Source organism: Opisthorchis viverrini (genome assembly GCF_000715545.1).
Source record: "Opisthorchis viverrini unplaced genomic scaffold opera_v5_10, whole genome shotgun sequence".
NCBI classification, from domain to species: Eukaryota; Metazoa; Platyhelminthes; class Trematoda; order Opisthorchiida; family Opisthorchiidae; genus Opisthorchis; species Opisthorchis viverrini.
This window is the reverse complement of record NW_008751666.1, coordinates 589,602-608,248: the sequence shown is the minus strand read 5'-3', so window position 1 is coordinate 608,248 and position 18,647 is coordinate 589,602. Positions and strand designations below refer to the sequence as shown.

The window sequence follows — 18,647 nt, the reverse complement described above, 5'->3', positions numbered from 1 at the left end:
TTGGAGACACTACAATATATGGCTGCCAACCGATGTCAGTGGCGTTCTTGTTGTCAGTTTCTGTCCAGATTGCCTGAATGAATGTCTGGAGGTGTAGGCACCTCGGAATGATTGTGTTAAGCTAGCACTAAGTCCCTCCCCCATCCACCTTTATTCTTTTCTTTACAATAAGGCTTTCAAATAAGTCATGGCTGTACGGCAGTGAAGCATTGGTGTTGAGCACTGATGTGATGCTGTCGTTGATGATGATGATGATGATGATTTCAAGGGACTACTCGGTGGAAATGCATTTGACATCCATGTCAAACACCAGGAAGATAAAAGATTGACTCGCCTACCTGTTTTGATTACTACTAACAATGACTTAAGCTCTTAAGTACTTGAAGATGTTAAAGCCATCAAGGAACGGTACTTTTGTTTATAAATTGTATATTCACGTAAGCAGTGAAAAACTACCACTACCACCATACAAACTATGTACCTGTCATTTTCGCAATTCGTATTTTAAAAATCTCTAAAATTGTACTATTTTGGTCCAGTCGCTGACTTCTATTTAAACCCTACCACAGGATGGGTAGTTCATTGGATGGTTAATACAGAAAAACGGGACGCCGCCATCAACAAGTTTACCTCCGACATATTACTCTTTGCAGGCGACATAGGGAACTGTAACCTAAAGCCATATTCAACTTCTAGGCTATCTTCGGATACAAAGACGAACGGGACAGAGTGGAAAACGTGAAATTGGATCCAAGACAATGAGTTCCATATAGCCACCATGTTCCGATTTCTAGTGAATGGATGGGGATCTTCACCAGTAGATTCATTACCACACATGTATTTCTATGACACCTACATAACTGCAAGACCAAGACAACAAGAACACCTAAGACACCTGATTAGAGACAACGTCACACACACCTTCGAAGGACTCGGTGTATATAAAATATTAGATCACCTGTATAAACTTTCCAAAAACAGATAAGAAATACTGCCTTACCAGGAACACCGATTGAACATCCTGGAAACCCGAAGACAAACATGTGGAAGAATAATTCCCTAGCCAGACAGTACAACTCCTACTCCGTAGACTACCCAAGTACAGACACCTAATATAAAAAGAGAAGAAGAGGATAGAAAGCCCACAACAACACTCATAACAACTACAAAGGAAACTAAAAAACTGGTAGTTTCTGTAGTTGTAGGCTTAGTCTCTTCTACCTTTTTATAAGCTTCTGTGGAGGTTCGGAAGGAGGTCCTTGGTCGGTTTTGGTGCTACAGTCGGTAGGTTAGGAATTTGTGCGGGTGGATGTGGGGTTGTTCTTGGGTAGTTTTTGGCTCTAGTTTCTAACATCACGAGTAAACCCCCCGGGTGGTTTCATCTTTGATCTGTTACGGTATTCGTTTCTCCATCCAGATTTATTATATATGTGAATGGAAAGCCCATAGGATTTACAGAACAACCTGGCAAGCTGGCGGCTCTGATACGTGGTTTGCGTCGTTCCGGACGAATAGACTGCTTCGTGTCGGTTCACATCAAACAAGCGCACCGTTGCGTTCATGTGGTCAGTGATGGAGGTCGTCTATGTAGACCTTATATCGTCGTGGCTAACAATCGTCCACTCGTTACGCAAGCCATGTTGGAAGTAAGTCCCCTGTAAGGATTAATGTTGCACTTTTTTTCTTAGTTAAGCAACTTCGTAGTCCTAACTTATTCCTTGCTCCTTTCTGAGTTAAAACCTTCCAACTGAGCTATTCCTCTTTTAGGCTGCACGAGGCACCTCTCCATGGTTTGCCATTCATCAACAGCAGTACTTGGCTGATAACGCCTAAGAATCTATCAATTTAGCCTTCTACACACTTTACTATATGATTCTCGCATGAATGTCACCCGGTTCTGGTCGGATTTTTTATGTGAAGAATACTGGTAGTCTTGAACGCATCTTACACCAACATCCACTACCCGTTTCGATCTAATCGGAGAGTTAGGTTGGACAGGGCTTCGTGGCTTTCTGATGATATTCTGGCTACGTGTATCGCCTTAGCTACTTGCAAGTAGCCTGTCAATTAAATCAATCGAACAGGTTTACAGATTTACGGTGCTCGCGCCATGAACGCACAGTAAACCGCCCAGGTGCCATTGGACGTTGACTAGTTATCAAGGTCCGATTTTTCTTCCGACCTGACTAGTGTACCGTTTTCTCAAGAAGAGTGTATGTGAAATACACTCATTTGCAAACAAGAGTGTTTGTGCTCTAACACTCCGTGTGTTTGTTTTGAAATCTCTCAAAGTCACACTAAGCCGTTCTGAGACTTTTGTGAGCCCCGGATTATTGTCAAAGATTATTGAAGTCAAGTGTTAAGTATCACTATAACAATTTTATGGGATGAAAACATTGTGCTTGAGAGTAGTATCGAACGCCTTTTGAGCACCCGTCCAATAGTCGGTACATCCAATGCACGCGTTGCAGAGAAACGTTCACCTATCTTTCATTTGTAGCTCAATTCACGAATGACTGCGTTCGTTACTTTCAAGGCGGTTGGTGTGTGTATCAGGTTGGTCGAAGAGCACTGATTCTCTCCGTCAATATACTGTGGTCAGGTCACTAGTATAAGCAGTCAGAAGAAAGTTCTTGGGATGCAGCTATTTTACTTCAAAATATTCGGATTTATGTTCGTTTGGATAAGTACAATGCATGGTCAGTCCATCGCGAGCGTGATAGCCCCATCCCTAAATGATTTTACTGGCCGTCATCAACACAGTTTGCGAGTAGAGGAGAAAAGCTCCGGCCACGCATGACTCCATTTGATTAGATTTAGGTTCATTTTTTACCATAGAATAACCGAATATAGATCGATCCACGAAGTGAGCAGCCAGTGAACGAGTGCCTTTCCTGCAAGGGTTGTAAAAATGACTGACTAGTTATTTCCCATGCGTATGTCCATGCCTAAGTTCATTTTCTTGGAGTTTTCAAGAATACATGAAGATTCCTCTGAGCGATCAGCAAGATTCAGACAATTTCGCTATTTCCACGCTTTTAATGTAAATGGGAAAATGTTTTATGTTTTTTGGCTCGTGAAATGATTAAACGAAATGCAAAAAAAAGATACTCAGTAAAACCCAAAATTTTATGGCAGCAAACTACATGTATGTAGAGATACCACATTGAACAAGTCTGAAGTATTGATGCTTTTCCTGTCTGCTTATGAATATACGAATAGAAACTCCTTAATCAATGTGCACTTTTCATCCAGGATTTGGTGCATAACGTCTTGAGCTGGGATGACTTTCTAAAAAAGGGCGTTATCGAGTATCTGGATGCCAACGAACTGAATGACTGCCTTGTTGCCATGGACGAGTCCTACCTAAGCGATGGTAACAAGTACACACACATGGAAATCGATCCTGCAACGATTTTGGGCGTTGTGGCCGGGCTTATTCCCTACCCAGACCATAATCAAGTAAGGGCCATCTTGTTTAATTGGGTTTATTTTCCACAAACTATGTCACTAGACGTCCCTGTACTAGTTCCTGATCGGTCTTGGAGCGTATTTTGTTGATAATATCTTGTATGTTCCATCTGCATGCTTGTAGTTTTAAAAAGACCCACATGGTTTTTCCAAAATAGTGAGAGAAAGAAGTGTTAGAATGAGAACCACAAATTACTGGAGCGCGCTTATTTGGTGAGGTAGAAGAGATGGCAGCGGTGAGCAGTCGCTTTGCTTTCCCACTCTGTTACATACGGATTGACCTGGCGGATGTCAGAACATGACCGCTATCGGACGATATCTACGTCCTGGTGATACACTTAACCCTGAACAAACCTTATTTGTCGTCCAATGTCACTTTGAGTTAGATTTATACTGGCTGCCCGAATATTGGTTTGGAGGACCACATTGTATGTCATTCGTACTTGGTCAGCTTACTTCATTCACCCCATCTTCGGTTTTCCGGTTATTCTCTCGCTTCATAGGTTACGCAGGTTAGGATATGTACTCCGGATGCCAGAAGACCGTTTGCCTCGCAGAGCTCTTTTTGCCCAGCCTTGTTTTGAGCGGAAGCGCCCGAGAGGTGGACAGCATACGGCCTGGCAACGAAGTATGGAAACACTAAACGGTAAACTTAGTTGGGTTGACAACTGCAGCCTCTCTGGATGGGGACCCGGGACTCATCTCTTAATTTCCGGTGGTGGAAACTGTAGCAGTTGCAACCAATGTGCCTATGCTACACGGTTTATAGCTGATGAATTGAATTGGTTAACATTTTCTATAAGGTTTATCGTGAAATATTTTATCAACGCGTAGGCACTGTCATACTAACAAAATTGTCAGAAATGAACACATCGTCGATTGGAATGACAGAACGCCTCCACTTCGCAAGTACAGAACACGGTAAGTGCCTTTATTCTGTGCATTCAGGCTTTGATCATGGCTGTCTTGGTTGTCGCCCATTAGAATGGTCCAGATCGTTTTGAACTCCTGCTACCTCCGAAAGCTGTCTGTCACTCTTCAGTAGGAAATGTCCCGTGTGAACTTCTTCGGCCGTTCATTAGGAGTCTTGGTTGCGGTTATTCACGTAATGTCGTAATATCTATCGCAAATAAGTTCCCTCACCACTTGCGCTTTTCTACTCACAGTCTCCTCGAAACACCTACCAATGCGCTATGGGTAAACAAGCCATCGGAACGGTAGCGTTGAACCAACAAATTCGCTTCGACACACTGCAGTATCAGATGGTCTATCCACAAAAGCCGCTGGTACAGTCGAAGACAATTCAAATGATGCACTTTGATGAGGTGAGAACTAAGGATGCTATTGACTTTTCAGCACATACAGTTGTAGGGGTAAGCATGACGTGTCATGTCATCTACCTTAGTAGGTGCTCTTCGACTTTTCCGGTGATCCTTGTCGTTCGCCTTCCTTTAAACTGTTTCACTGGTGGTCGTCAGATCTACTGCCATGTAAAAATGGTACAATGAAGTAGTAAATATCGATTCCTTGATAGAGTCATTTTAGGTTTCACTTTGAACCTAGGTGATTGATGCAAGATATGCGGCTGAGATACTATCTGAGTATACGCACCCGAAGTCCTTTGTTAAGTCGAGAAGACTGTCGTTGTATTCGGTATGGTTCTGTAATAACAATAAGTAAACAACGGTTATTGATTGAATAGAAGTGTCAATGGTTAATACATAGCAATGATTCAATACGAACGTACATTCAAGATTGTACCACAGGTCTTTGAGCAAATCCGACGTAAATGTCAAGGAAAATACAGGTGAAGTTTATACTCCAAGCAGTGTCTGAAATGTGGAATGAGAGTCATGAAGTGTCTGTAGGTGTGAAGGAATTAACAAACGTTCACCGAACGTTACAGTCATGTTGACCTGTTCGTCATCTGTTATGTCCTTGCATTTGAAAGCAATCTAAAGGGGTTGACTTTCGCCTCTTCCTCGTCACCAACAATTCCACAGTCGGTATTTGAAACCGGATGAATCTAGCCTTAATTGTCGGCCTCTTGGTGCTCAGTCCCTGCATTCTCGGCAGAATCGATTCGCACTTACGTTTGAACAACAGATCTCAAAGCAAAATTATCAGCTTACGAGCTACCGGGATTTATGTACAATGAACTCTGATGAAAACAATAATCCACTCTACTTTTACCGGTGCGATTCGAGGTTGCGTGAACGGCGACACACATCATCTACGAAAAGAGCTTCAGGAAATAGTGCGTGTGAAGTTGTGCGGCTCCATTACTTTTCGACGACAACGTGACGTCTAAACTGGCAATCTCCGATAGCTTAAGCGTAACTCAGCAATATCCCTTGACGTCTTTTCCGCTGAGCTAATCGCTTGTCACTTCTCCCTCGAGGTACAATAGCATTCTTTTTCTCATGACGTGGTCGCCTAAGGACCTGATCTGTTTGATCGCATTCTTACCCATATGGCTAAGCGTTCATGGAATGAGTGAGTTCACATTACTTGTGGGTGTTTGAAGTATTTGCTAGAAAAAATAGGCTAGTTTTACTCACGCTCTAGGCTAGATTTCGTGATTCATTGTATTACACGTAAGCTACCGGGGCATTATTTTTACGCGAAGCTTAACCCTCAGGCTCACTGGGCATTATAAGGAATGCATATTACTGATAACCAGTAGAGCTCAACTCGACTGTTCTATGTTTTGGTTCACTATAGCTAGGCAGAAATCAAACATCATACCAAAAGTGTTCACAGTCTCCAATTTCTGATAATGTGAAATTTTTCGGAGAATAGTAGAATCGGAAATTCCCGAATTTTGTGGTTATTCTTAGGGTTTCGGGACTTTTTTCATCGATTCAGTTGAAATGGACCGAAATGCTGTCTTCAGAATAAGAGGTCCAGATTTCGATGGGGAGGAGGGCAAATTGAAAGGGCAATTGTATATAGAAAGTGTCCTTGCCACGTTAGTGTTTAGACCAAACTGCGCAGTCGCCTGTTTAGTCTTCAGGACACGATCCATGTGGGCCTATAGGTTGAGATTAATCTTGGCGGAAAGCACCTCACTCGGGCTGACCGCATGACCCGCTCGAGTTTGTTTCTATTGGTACCTTTATCACGTCTGCTGCTGTGTTTTGGCAAATGGGATGGAGTGTTCCTAGTTGGAATCCGCGTAATTGGGTCACAGTAACTCTTGACGGCGTTCGTTCTGAGAATGAAGATTTATGTGCAATAGTAGACAGGTCACGTGAAAATTTTGTGGAAACCCTTTATTCGCATGCCCCCCCCCGAACGAAGGAGATATTCTGTCAATTACTTGTAGTGGACAGCCAGAAGAATGGTTCGATGACTTTCAGGTTGTTACGCTAAGAACCTACAATCTCCCAAACGTAATCGTTTTCCCCGTTCCCATGTGGTGATTCGAATGCGTTCAATGCGCGCTTGTGGATAAGTAGTAGCCGGCTCGCTTCACATGTGAATTGATTCTCGTATGGCTAAGGTTATACACTGCTGATATTGAAGCCTAATAACCAAAGTATGGTCCCATACTTCCCTCCTTGTCATGGGCTAACCACAACAATTTTGCCGGGGTGACAGAGAGAGACTGCTCAACCGAAATTGGTTTGGATACAAAAAAACTAATCCTCTTAATAATGAGTTTACCTGCATTGGGTTTGCAAGCAGCCTGGCTAGTCATCACCGCTAGACACTCGTCTATCCAGATGCAGTATAAACAAGGTATCAATGATGTTTTGGCAGTTTAGCCGTCTCCATTTTGGATCTGAAGTGGTCCGATGACTACATATAAGGGCTTCGAGTATCCTTTGAATCCGGCGGCATCACTGGTTATTCCAGTCCTGTGGTTTAGCCTATTCGATGTGGAGCGAAATCAACTTATCTCTTCGTATGCTTCTTCACCAATCTCTGCCAATCATCGTCGAAACTTAATGCGGCCCAGTCCCCAGATAACATGGGAATTACTTCCCTATTGTTTCCGAGACAGATATTCGGATAAGTGTACCATCTTTCCCGACGGCGGAAAAATATTGCCAGGGATTCATGTTCTTTCTGAATGTTTGCAACCGAACCAGCGCGGTGTGTTTTATCTCCCCTATGCTTGAGAAACTCTTTTCCCCTCCGAGTACACTGAAAAGCCCAGACTCTACATAACTATTGGTTTGGGTTAGTGCTGCGACATCGAAACTCCGTAATAAAACACTGTTAGTTCAAAGTTGAATACTAAGTGACCCGTAAATTGGTGGGAACCACATCGCAAGTTTAGCGCGACCGTTGAATTTCCTTTTGTTGACTGCCAGAATTCTTTTGCAAATTCTTCATCTTAATTCTTTTGTCCTTTTCTCCCAGCTACCAGCTGGACAGAATGCGATTGTGGCCATTATGTCCTACTCAGGATATGATGTTGAAGATGCACTCATTGTTAACCGGGCTTCTCTGGACCGTGGCTTTGCTCGTGCTTGTGTCTACCGACGTGCCGGAGTGCACTTAAAGATGCATGAGAATGCCGTTTACGACCGTCTGATGGGGCCCAGTGTCGACCGAGGTAAGTTCTCTCAAATATTTCAACCCTACCCTGAATCTGCAAATGCCGTTGTGCTATTTGGAGTTAGTAGGAGTGCTTTGAATATATGTTCTCAACCACTGGACCAGTCTTCCAAAGTGACTTTATCGCACAACTCGCCCAAACAGCTGGGGTTATCAGTGGAGGTGAAGAGGGGAGCCTAATTTACAACGACGACTGAGCTCAAAATACAGCGCTGGAACTGTTCCTGAATTGTTCTTTAATTCATTGCTGTTCTGTTCTTAATACCCTGATTTAGGATCATTCTGTATTGGGGACAATGAAGTCCCATCGCTGTCCGGTTGTTTTTCTATCTTTGGTTTGCCACAACTGAGGAAATTGAGGTTTGTTCTTCTGATAACTGTGCGTGGTCCGAATACATCCACAATCTTTTTGCTACTCGTTTCTAAGTCCTTATTTTTTCACTTGATCTCAGTTATTGATAAGGTAGTGATGCGATAGATAAACGGCCTAACTAATGCGTGTGCTCGTACGTCTCATCGTACAATGTAAGTGTTTTTTTTCTTTTTTCGGACACAGAGTAGGAGTAAGCCGTGCCTATCAGTCGCATCGCTCTGTGATCCCTGCGCACCTGCTCAGTCGGTTGTTTTCCACCCTTTATTAACATCACATTGCACATTCCCTACGAACTGAATGTATGCAGCAGATGTTGAAATGGTTTATCACAGGTTTTGACCAGTTAACCCATTATCTTCAATACCCGTCCTTCAGAAACAGGTCTGCCACGACGGGGCGATGAACTTCTACAAGCGGACGGCACAGCCTTTGTTGGTGCACGCGCATCCGACCGCCAGATTTTGATAAATAAGGAAATGCCTGTGGTCAAAGTAAATGCTGCACAGGACAACGCCGGTCAGCTCGGTCTGCACGGTGGGACTCATGAATCAATGGTACGCATCCCTGCATGTTCGTTTTATTTTGTCTGCTCAACCATAGCTCTACCGATACCTGAGTTCTGTGCTTTGGTGTGACGATAAATGCAGTGGCTTTTAAAACCCAATTTTCCGGCTGTTATAGGCCACCAAATCAATGAAAGCTTGTCAGTACATTCTGCTTACACACACTAACCAACTGTGCCTTGACGTATCACATTACACTAGGGTATCTGTTCCCTTTGCTGTTACTTTTATACTGGTGGCTTGACTTTGCAAGCATAATTACTTGGACGAACTAAGTCGGCAAAATTGGCAGGCCGGTAGTTAGTACGCCGCCCATGATCTCGATTTGTTTTTGCAATGTAGCCAACCTTAATCTGCTTGTCGGAATTTAACCATATTCTTGGTCATATTCTCCACAAGGTTCTTAATTGTGTGCGTGAATTGAGTAGGTTACTTATAGAATAGCGAGACTGGAAATTGTTCCCTCAAAGGACCTACGAGCCGTCAGAGATATGATATGATATGATATGATTGATATGCAGATATGTCTCTATTCGTAGCTGCTGTTCGGGCCTTTGCATAGACCTCAAGACCATTGGTTTGCACAACGTTACTGCACAGAGTACGGAGGTTTCCTTATAATAATCATGACGGACATCTGAATTTCGCGCGTGGGCTGTAAAGATTCGCGTTGTTTGGCAAGACCTGTGGATGGGATACAAGCCACTGAAGGCATAACGACCGTCGAGTTTTCCCCCATCCACAGAAATTTAGTTTCCTTGCCATTATTCCTGTATATTTTCAGCATCCTCTTGGGCTAGTTGACTGTGGACATCCCGTATGGTAATATATGCTCGTCTTGGAAATCTAGGCCGAAATCTTCACTGCGTCACCTTGCAGCGTGTGACCCTGATCATCTTGCATATCTCACACGTATACCATTTATTATAGGCTCCTACCTCCAGTCTAACAGATGATATTCTGGGAATGCCTGCACTTCAATTTCCTTTAAGTTAACATAACAAGCCTTATGTTTACGACGCATGTGTACACCGTAGCATGGCGTCATCATGTTCATGTGAACTCATCCACGAGGACCTATAGTAATATCTATAATGAGTAGAACAATACACACTTCTGTGCACAGTGGTTTGTGCCTTTTTTGATCCTTTCGATACCGTAACCGTGTTGTTAATGTATTGAGCCATGTTACATGCTCCAGCTGTGCGTTTTTTAGATTAGTTTTGCATGCTGAGGTCTGCATTTTGCCTTATTTACCGTGCTTTTGCGCTTTGAATTTACGATAAACTTGGAGCTAGCAATCTGCGGATTCATTTATTACTACATTTGTTTCTGGATTTATTCATTTGAAGTGAGCGCTATGGAACTAAATTAAAGCTTCTAAAAAACTCACCTAACTGACGTAATCTATAAAATTCGGGTCCATGTCAAATCTGTGAGTTGACAAGGACTTTCGAATACATTTGGTTTGGTATCACTAATTGTCGTCTTGAGATCGATTTTTTGCGCACGTTAGCTTGTTTCCGCTTTGGATTACGTTATTCGTTTCTGCTGGTTCGAATCTCGAGCCACTTTTGCTAAAATTAGAGGAGATTACTAATTGGTGAAAATGGTCTGTACGAAATGCTAGTGGAGTCACTCTTGTTTCCTAAAACCTACTGGGGTCCAACAACAAAGCGACCATTACTATTTACGACAATGACATTCCTTAGGTATGCAGTCCGTGTGCGTCGGCGGGAAGAGTTTATTGTCTTTCCTATGTCGCAATAACTGAACTTCTCCAGGGATACAGAAATTCGAGGATGGATTTATGCGGAATGTAGTCGAACTCATGCCCGAATTATTTTACTGTTACAACCATCGGTTGACCACTGTGTTTCTATTGGCTGGTCATGTAATAAACTTCGTCAACTGTGACACCTTTTCGGTACCTAGCTACCACGCTCACAAAGGAAACACAAGGGCTGCGATACAGCCAGCTTGTAGAGGAGCAGTCGAGATGTCGGGGCTGGGTTGGAACCACGGGCCTTCCGGTCTAAAGTGGTTTTGAGAGCACTTCATGCACTCATTAATTACGATTGTAGATGCATGCAGCTTTTCGTTGCTGTATATGGACGGTATCATCTTACTGCAATCTCCCCCTTAAGAATAATTTGAACTGTTAGGAGGAACAGTCTTGATTTTGTCGAGTATCCTAGCGATAAGCTTGCTTATCGTTAACCGTTTGTTTCTGAGAATTGACAAACCATCCTTAAAAAGAGGTATGCACTTGGCGATGGTTTCTTGGGCATATAGACTTGGCCGTGCGTGCAGTGCTGTGAGGAATCTAGATGAATGCCCTTTTGCATGCGGTTATTCTCACAGTCTTCCTACAATACTACCAAATTGATCCAGCTGAGATAATTTCTGTTTGCAACACTGCACAACCCCTGTTTCATCCTTCCACTATCTTCAGCCAGTCACAGCTGACTTATTCCTGGTTCCCTCTTAATGAGTCACATGTCCGTCAGTTTTCCTCAATTGTGGTGCCGCGTTCGATTGAAATCAAGATGTGAAACTGTTCCCATGTTGTCAGGGTGACTAGCAACAACCATTTCGCACGGGTTGTACGCGAGGGCAATGAAATTTCTGTTCTGCCAGGCTGGCTTGAACTCCTGTGATTTTCAGTGTTATTGCACATCTGAGCTCAAGACAGCTCAGCCGTTGGGGTTCGAAACTGCCGACAGGGAGGTTTGCGTTTCGATATATATTATTGACAACAATTTGAAATGGTGACCTTTCAAATGCAAACTATAGAGTATATCTTTTATACTGTAATCCCTTGCCGAGTAAGTCCCTCATTTGGTCGATCAAAGTGTTGGCTGTTTGGTTTTATGTGATTTTTTCCTTAAGAGAGAATTGCGACGGGTCGAAATTTCATACCAGATTACTTGTCTTGGTGGAGGCACTTTCTCGTGGTGGAAGGGTATTGTACATCGCTGCGAAGCTGTTTATGGGCATTCTAGATCTTAATCAAAATCCTCATTCGGGTGTGCCTTTCATTACCAAATTATAGTTGATTATATGGTGGAAGCCCATTATTAAAAAGCTTCAGTACAACACAAACAGACCCTAGCAGCATGTCATCCTTCTAACTGCGAAGGATGCAAAGCCTTAACCCCATTCGTTTACCCTGTTTCTGAATGCCAGCGATGATCTTTGATAAGCCAGAACGTGAGAAATCACAGTGCGTCTATCTGTATCTCAACAACTAGCTGATTACACTTGGAAAATTATGCTACTCTACGTTCCATGTTTATCTGCATCCCGTTCAAAAACAGACGGAATTTCGACGCTGTCCAGCTGATTACAAAGGAATCGAACCATCCTATGTGGAGAAGGTTATGTTTTCGACGTCCGAAGGAAACCAGGCAGTGGTCAAAGTCCTCCTCCGGCAGACACGCCGCCCGGAGATTGGTGATAAATTTTCTAGTCGCCACGGACAGAAGGGCGTTGTAGGTCTGATTGTCCGGCAGGAGGATATGCCTTTCTCAATGCATGGTCTTGTTCCCGATGTGATAATGAACCCTCACGGATTTCCGAGTCGCATGACGGTAGGTGCGCCGTCATTGATGTATTTTCATATTTTCATTACTCATCCCTCGCTTACATTTGCGGTTACTAAGCGCCAATGCCTTCGGGCTAGCAAGAACTGGAATGTCAGTGGTCGCGCGCAGTAGAGCTACCTGGCTATCATACAATCAAGTGATATAAACCAGGTTTGGTGATGCTTACCAAGGCTTTCCATTTGTATGAATACTTAATGTTACCTTGACATCCAAATGTAAGAATTGACCACCCATAGCTTTACTTCAAGCGTGTGAATAACATGAGAGGCCATTCACACTAGCCCGGAAATGCCATTTCCAGTACAGGCTATCAAACGCCCCGATCTTTTCGGCCCTATGCTGACCCATGAATTTTATGTGCTCCGTCGTGATTCATTTGCTCTGTTTAACATTGCAAGTGAGTGCTCATCGGACATTAAATTAATGATTTATGTTGTCTCGCTGTACAGGTCGGTAAGCTTCTGGAGCTTCTCGGCAGTAAGGCCGGTGCAATTGAGGGACGTATTCGTGATGGGTCGGCGTTTTCCGGAGATTCCGCGGAGTCCCTATCTCGCGTACAATCGAACATNGTCTCGCTGTACAGGTCGGTAAGCTTCTGGAGCTTCTCGGCAGTAAGGCCGGTGCAATTGAGGGACGTATTCGTGATGGGTCGGCGTTTTCCGGAGATTCCGCGGAGTCCCTATCTCGCGTACTAATCGAACATGGTCATCACTATCTAGGGAAAGAGGTACTGTATTCTGGTGTCACCGGTGCCCCGTTGGAGGCCTATATTTACTTTGGTCCAGTGTACTACCAGCGACTGAAGCACATGGTTATGGACAAGGTTAGTTTGTTCGGATTCGTCCATTTTGTTTGTCAAACTGATGACTCCGCGCCCATCAATCTTTAATTTTGCACTATCACCTACCTTCAATGCTTCTGTTGCTGGCTGGTAACCGGGATTGTATGTGATCTGATGTCCAGCACTCAATTTGCCCCGCAGAACCTTCTTTAGGGTTCTGCTTGATTACGCAAAACATGGGTTTGAACTCTAAACATGAATAACAGCCGCGCCCCCCGAAGCGTACGTTGATCAGGTCTTCTTGGATAACGTGAAACCGATCCGGACCTATCGCGCAAGCAAATGCACCATGACAACTGCGCAATCCATGCCTAACAAAATTTCAATAAGGGCGTGACTTGCAGTTTCCTCATCGTTCCCATAACAGAGTTGCATGCTGTACCTAATTTTCCGCAATGGTTGTACGAACAATGTACATGGTCTTCCCATTCTAACTCACTAATATTGTTTACCACCCTGGAATTTTTCTTACTGCTTCGTCTTCTAACATCCTGTCAATAATTTGCAGGTGCATGCTAGATCCCGTGGTCCAGTGACTGCCCTTACTCGCCAGCCAACCGAAGGCCGAAGCCGTGAAGGTGGTTTGCGAATTGGTGAGATGGAACGTGACTGCTTCATCGCCTATGGAACTTCCCAACTCCTTGTCGAACGTCTGCTAACCTCCAGTGATGTGTACGACGCCTGTGTTTGTGAGAAATGTGGACTACTAGCCACCTCGCGTGTTTGGTGCCAGTATTGTCGAAGCAGCCGGCAAGTCGTGACGGTTCGCATGCCATATGCCTGTAAATTACTCTTTCAAGAATTGATGTGCATGCGAATCTTGCCACGCTTGTCTCTAGGTCACACCTACCGAGATCGGCATTGATCGTGATGTATCTCTGTATATTTGAATACCACCTACTTTCTGAAAGTTCTGTCTTTGTTAAAGTGTTCATTCCAGCGGTTCGTCTCGCCAGAATACCAACTGCTACATGTGAAAGGGGGAAAGCCCTTCGCTAGGAAGTTGTTGGTTAGCAGTTACAAGCCATTAGACACGGAAGTAAACATCTCATCTACATTCTCAAACGTCCTCTTAGACTTCCCTGGGCGTTCGTTAACTACTAAACAATAGCAAACGAAATCGGAGATGCGGTTCCATACTTTCTGCAATAATCTTCATCTTTCGTCAGATACGGGGGCAGAGCTTGGACACCAGAGCATAGACTACTGACATAGTTCATTAGTAGCATACACTGTTACACATGTAGCATTTGTTACTCCTGATTCATACCAGTACAACATCATCTCGACTTCCCGAAACATACCTAGCCAAAGTTTCCCGAGTTAAAAATTCCAAGCTGAACAGCGAAATGCCTAATGTTTCCGGTATCTTGCGGCCAGGGAATTACATGGGTCAATTAGGGTTCAATAGTTAGCCCTGGAGGTAGATTTCCAAGTGTTTTGTGATAACAAAGAGGTGTACATTCAGACGAAACTTCTGGTGAATGGCTATTGAGGACGAATGGTTGCTATTCCTCGAAGAACACATTGAAGAAGAATCTGCGCAAACAAGTTTGTGGTGTGTGAATCCCTTTTCCCATAGGTGGCCTTCCAAGAACGTTGCTGTAGGTTACTCGTTCTGCAGCAACAAACAGACCCATGTAACATTACAACCGATGAGTGAGTATCCGATTTTGCTGAGTTAAACATGCATATCAAGTCACTGCCAACGGACCGCTCTCAAGAACAATGAAACAGTTATTTTGTCAAGCAAATCTACTTTTATTTTCGTATAGACGCACTAAACTACTCAGAAGGTTGCTGAAAACGTCGACATCCAAACGACCGGTTTCGCCCTTCTTGGGGCTCATCAGGTAGGTGGAGTCCCAGAGTTTCCGTCAATCTTATGTTCTACTTGAACCCAAATCGCAGGAAATTAGCGAAATACACTATTTTGCAATCAAGTGTGGTTTTTTTTTTGGGGGGGGGCTCACTTAGAACCCAGCTGAGTCTCTCGTCTATAATGTTTTTAAATGCAACCAACTTTGTTTGCAACTGAGTGTACTTCGCTAACTGCGTGCAATTCGGGTTCAAGTAAAACAAGTCTGACGGCAATCCGGGGGCTGCGCCCACCTGATGAGCCCCGAAATGGGAGAAACCGGTCGTGGGCTGTCGAAGAATTTTCAGCGACTTTATGAGTAGTGCACTACGTCTATATTTGTACCGCGATATCTCGAATCTCGTACCAACTGAAACATGGTGCGGCCTGGTGTATCAGATTCATTTGCTTGGAAAAATGATAAACGAGAGATTCAGCTGGGTTCCAGGTCTTCCGAAAAAACAAATTTGTTTGCAAGAGTGTATTTTGCCAACCTTGTGGTATAGTTCATTCGTTATTCGTGTGCAACAGCAACCTCAATTCTGCTATACCCAGTTGGCGTTTCATAGCCTTGTGACAGTGTTTTCAACCCGTTGTTTTGTACTCGACGGAGTAGGTTATGGGTATTTCTCAGGGCTACGTAAGCAATCCAGAAGGCGTCACGTCCTTAGCAATGAATGGTACACACCAAATGAACAATGATTTTGTGGTTGTTTAAGACGTGATCCAAGCTATTAGGAACTGAAGTGCACCGGTGTTCGTTTGAGGAGGATTCAAGTTGAATGCCCTGAAAAAAACATGCTCAAGATTACTGGCAAAGTCATACTGTCTGCCCTTTGTCATTTCGGTAGGTTGATCAGGATATCCCTCGTAGATGTCCCTGGGATGTGTTAGAACAGAAGCAAATATAGTAGAATGTGTTTGGAGCATAAGTCGAGACCCAAAATTTAGACGAACACTGAAAGGGTTACTTTGATTTATATCGGAGTCTCCCGTTCTGCGGTGTTTTCGAATCTGAGCTCCGAGAAACGTGGAGGCGGCTGATTGATACTGCAGTATACCCTCCCTACGCTTCTCAGAAGTCGGGGGATTCCCGGTACAGTCATTGGAACTTACTTCCATATACGATAAAGTTCTGTGAATTAAGTGGTCTGTTGCGAGGATTAAGTGGGTGGAAGTATTTCCCTAATGAAACAATACGAGTCATAGCGAACAACTTACCACTGCCCCGAAGACGGTTGCAGTCTTTAGCACACGCCTTCATGATGAATAGCCCGGGTGCGGCCATTGTGTAAGTCTGTATTTTCAGAGGGAATCCGCAAGTTTGGATGTCTTGGAACGCATGTTGCGATGCTCCATGAAGCTGTTGTAATCATGAAGTAATGTGTAGCAGGTGCCTATTGAAATTTCGCTAGAGTTTTAGGGTCTCAGTAGGTTCCCAGCGTTCTGGGTTGCTTCCAGGAATCTGACCTTCCTGATGGTACCCAGAAGCAACCAGAAGCTTGATTCTCCGAATGTTCTGTCACGATCGCTTGTGTATGATTAATCGGAACCACACCATGTTTTCCTGGAAAGCTTTTTACAGCAACACCTATGAAGACTGACTCGTGTCGAATAACTTAGCTAACGCTGGTAAAAGACACCAGATTATCGCGTCCACAACCGGGAGTCTGGCATTCATTTTATTGTGGTTGCCAACGTGAGTCAGGTTGGAGACGTAACACCTCTCAGTTGTTTACTAGGCTATCTGTCCGGATGAATCCAGGGGAGGAACTGCTCCAAAACGTCGATCCATCCGACAGGCTGTTGCACTAATGTGGGACACTGGGTTTCTCCTCGATCCGAGTCTACCTGTAAGGCTGACGAATAACACAAGTGAAATGTTCGGTTCACCCGTTAACACCATTTTACTGGGGTGACCAGTATTTAACACCGGATAATATGGGTCCAATATACAACCACCTGCATGATAAAGCTGCTTCCATCATAGCCGATGGTGGATTCTAGGTTTCATTACCAGCATATTAATGCATTTAACATCAACAATTCGGACTTCCCCGTCGTTATTGCGACCGGCACAGTGCGAGTTCTTAATCTCGCCACCGATGCACTTAGGTAATTATTGCTGGACGGTGTGCAGGCCACGAACTATTTATTATACGGATGGGAAGGAGCAGAGCGTTTCAGTAGTACCTTGATAGTTGGTGGTACCCTGCCGAATACACTCTTCTACTTTCTAAGTGCATATCCCTGGGACCGTTTGTGCGTTGTATTTATACCCTAACTACAGCACAGTAGTCATTACTGGACCACGTTAGGTGTTCCATGTTCTCTGTCACTAGCCTATCAGGCAGACACAGATAACGTTAATTAGACCTTGACACTGAAGAATTACCCGAAAGTTGGTAAGCTGTCCATGCATCTCTTTCTGAAAGCGCAATAGGATGTACACTACCGAAAACATTGTGAGTCTTCCCCGCTGGGCTCACATCACCGCAGTTCCGTCACATTTTGCTGGAAATCAGTACCTTCAACTTTCCTCCAGATTTCCATACGACTGCCTATCTCCGGAGATGTCATCCCAATGCAGACCACAGTCCACGTCTATAGCATGTGGCCAGAAACTATTCCAGTGAACAACCCCACAACTGCCACTACAATCCTGGAACTGTGACGAGTGTTCATCCGGTTGTCATTAGGACGGAATATTGTACTCGATAACGGCAGTCCGTTCACATCATCAGCGTTCGCATGGTTTTGTCGGCAGTAATTGACTTCCGCTCAGGGCTATCTCATCCAGTCGAGCGGCCAGGCGGAACGCGTCGCTCACACTCTTCAGCGAGTATTTCAAAAGTCCGAAGCAGATGCTCGACTGAGGAGACTGCAAAGACCCCTGCTGGCATGTCGAACAAGGCGAAATCCCGGTCTGCCTGATGGATTATCACAATCAAAGGCACTTTCACGTATTCCCTCTTCTAGCCTAATCCATCCTAATCTGAATACTCTCTTTGCATATCCGAACACTGGGGCCGACGCTTTGTTCACCGTGCATCACAGCTGCAGCATATGTGCCTCCGGCTTCAGTAACAGCCTTAAACTCCGTTTTCAAACCCGAACGCCGTCCTGGTTTTCCGCCTTTAATCTGCGCGCATTAAAGCAAGACAGCACGTGGCTCTTGCTCGTGCGCTGGATTCCGTGAACTGATGTTTGCTGTCGTTAGAAATGAGGATCAGCACGCAAGTGTTGTAATTGAACTAGCTCTCTTCCACGTTACGACTGCGCAGCCCTGGGGATGCAGGTGGGTGCTGTGTTGAGCTACAGAGCGAGAGCTTCCCTACTTGGTTGGATACTTGTTGATAGCCAC

General features: G+C 44.2%; 1 protein-coding gene across 1 annotated transcript in view; it reads left to right on the top strand.

Moving 5' to 3' along the window:
• The window catches only part of T265_00950 (hypothetical protein), a gene marked incomplete at both ends in the record, with an annotated part of 34,913 nt that extends 20,589 nt beyond the window's left edge, over positions 1–14,324 (top strand). Inside the window, 8 exons of the mRNA XM_009164865.1 lie at positions 1,418–1,646; positions 3,256–3,462; positions 4,638–4,796; positions 7,843–8,038; positions 8,795–8,967; positions 12,297–12,569; positions 13,168–13,407; positions 13,934–14,324. Of these exons, the coding sequence (XP_009163129.1) occupies positions 1,418–1,646; positions 3,256–3,462; positions 4,638–4,796; positions 7,843–8,038; positions 8,795–8,967; positions 12,297–12,569; positions 13,168–13,407; positions 13,934–14,290 (1,834 nt within the window). The remainder of the gene's footprint in view (positions 1–1,417; positions 1,647–3,255; positions 3,463–4,637; positions 4,797–7,842; positions 8,039–8,794; positions 8,968–12,296; positions 12,570–13,167; positions 13,408–13,933) is intronic.
• Positions 14,325–18,647: the final 4,323 nt, after the last annotated feature.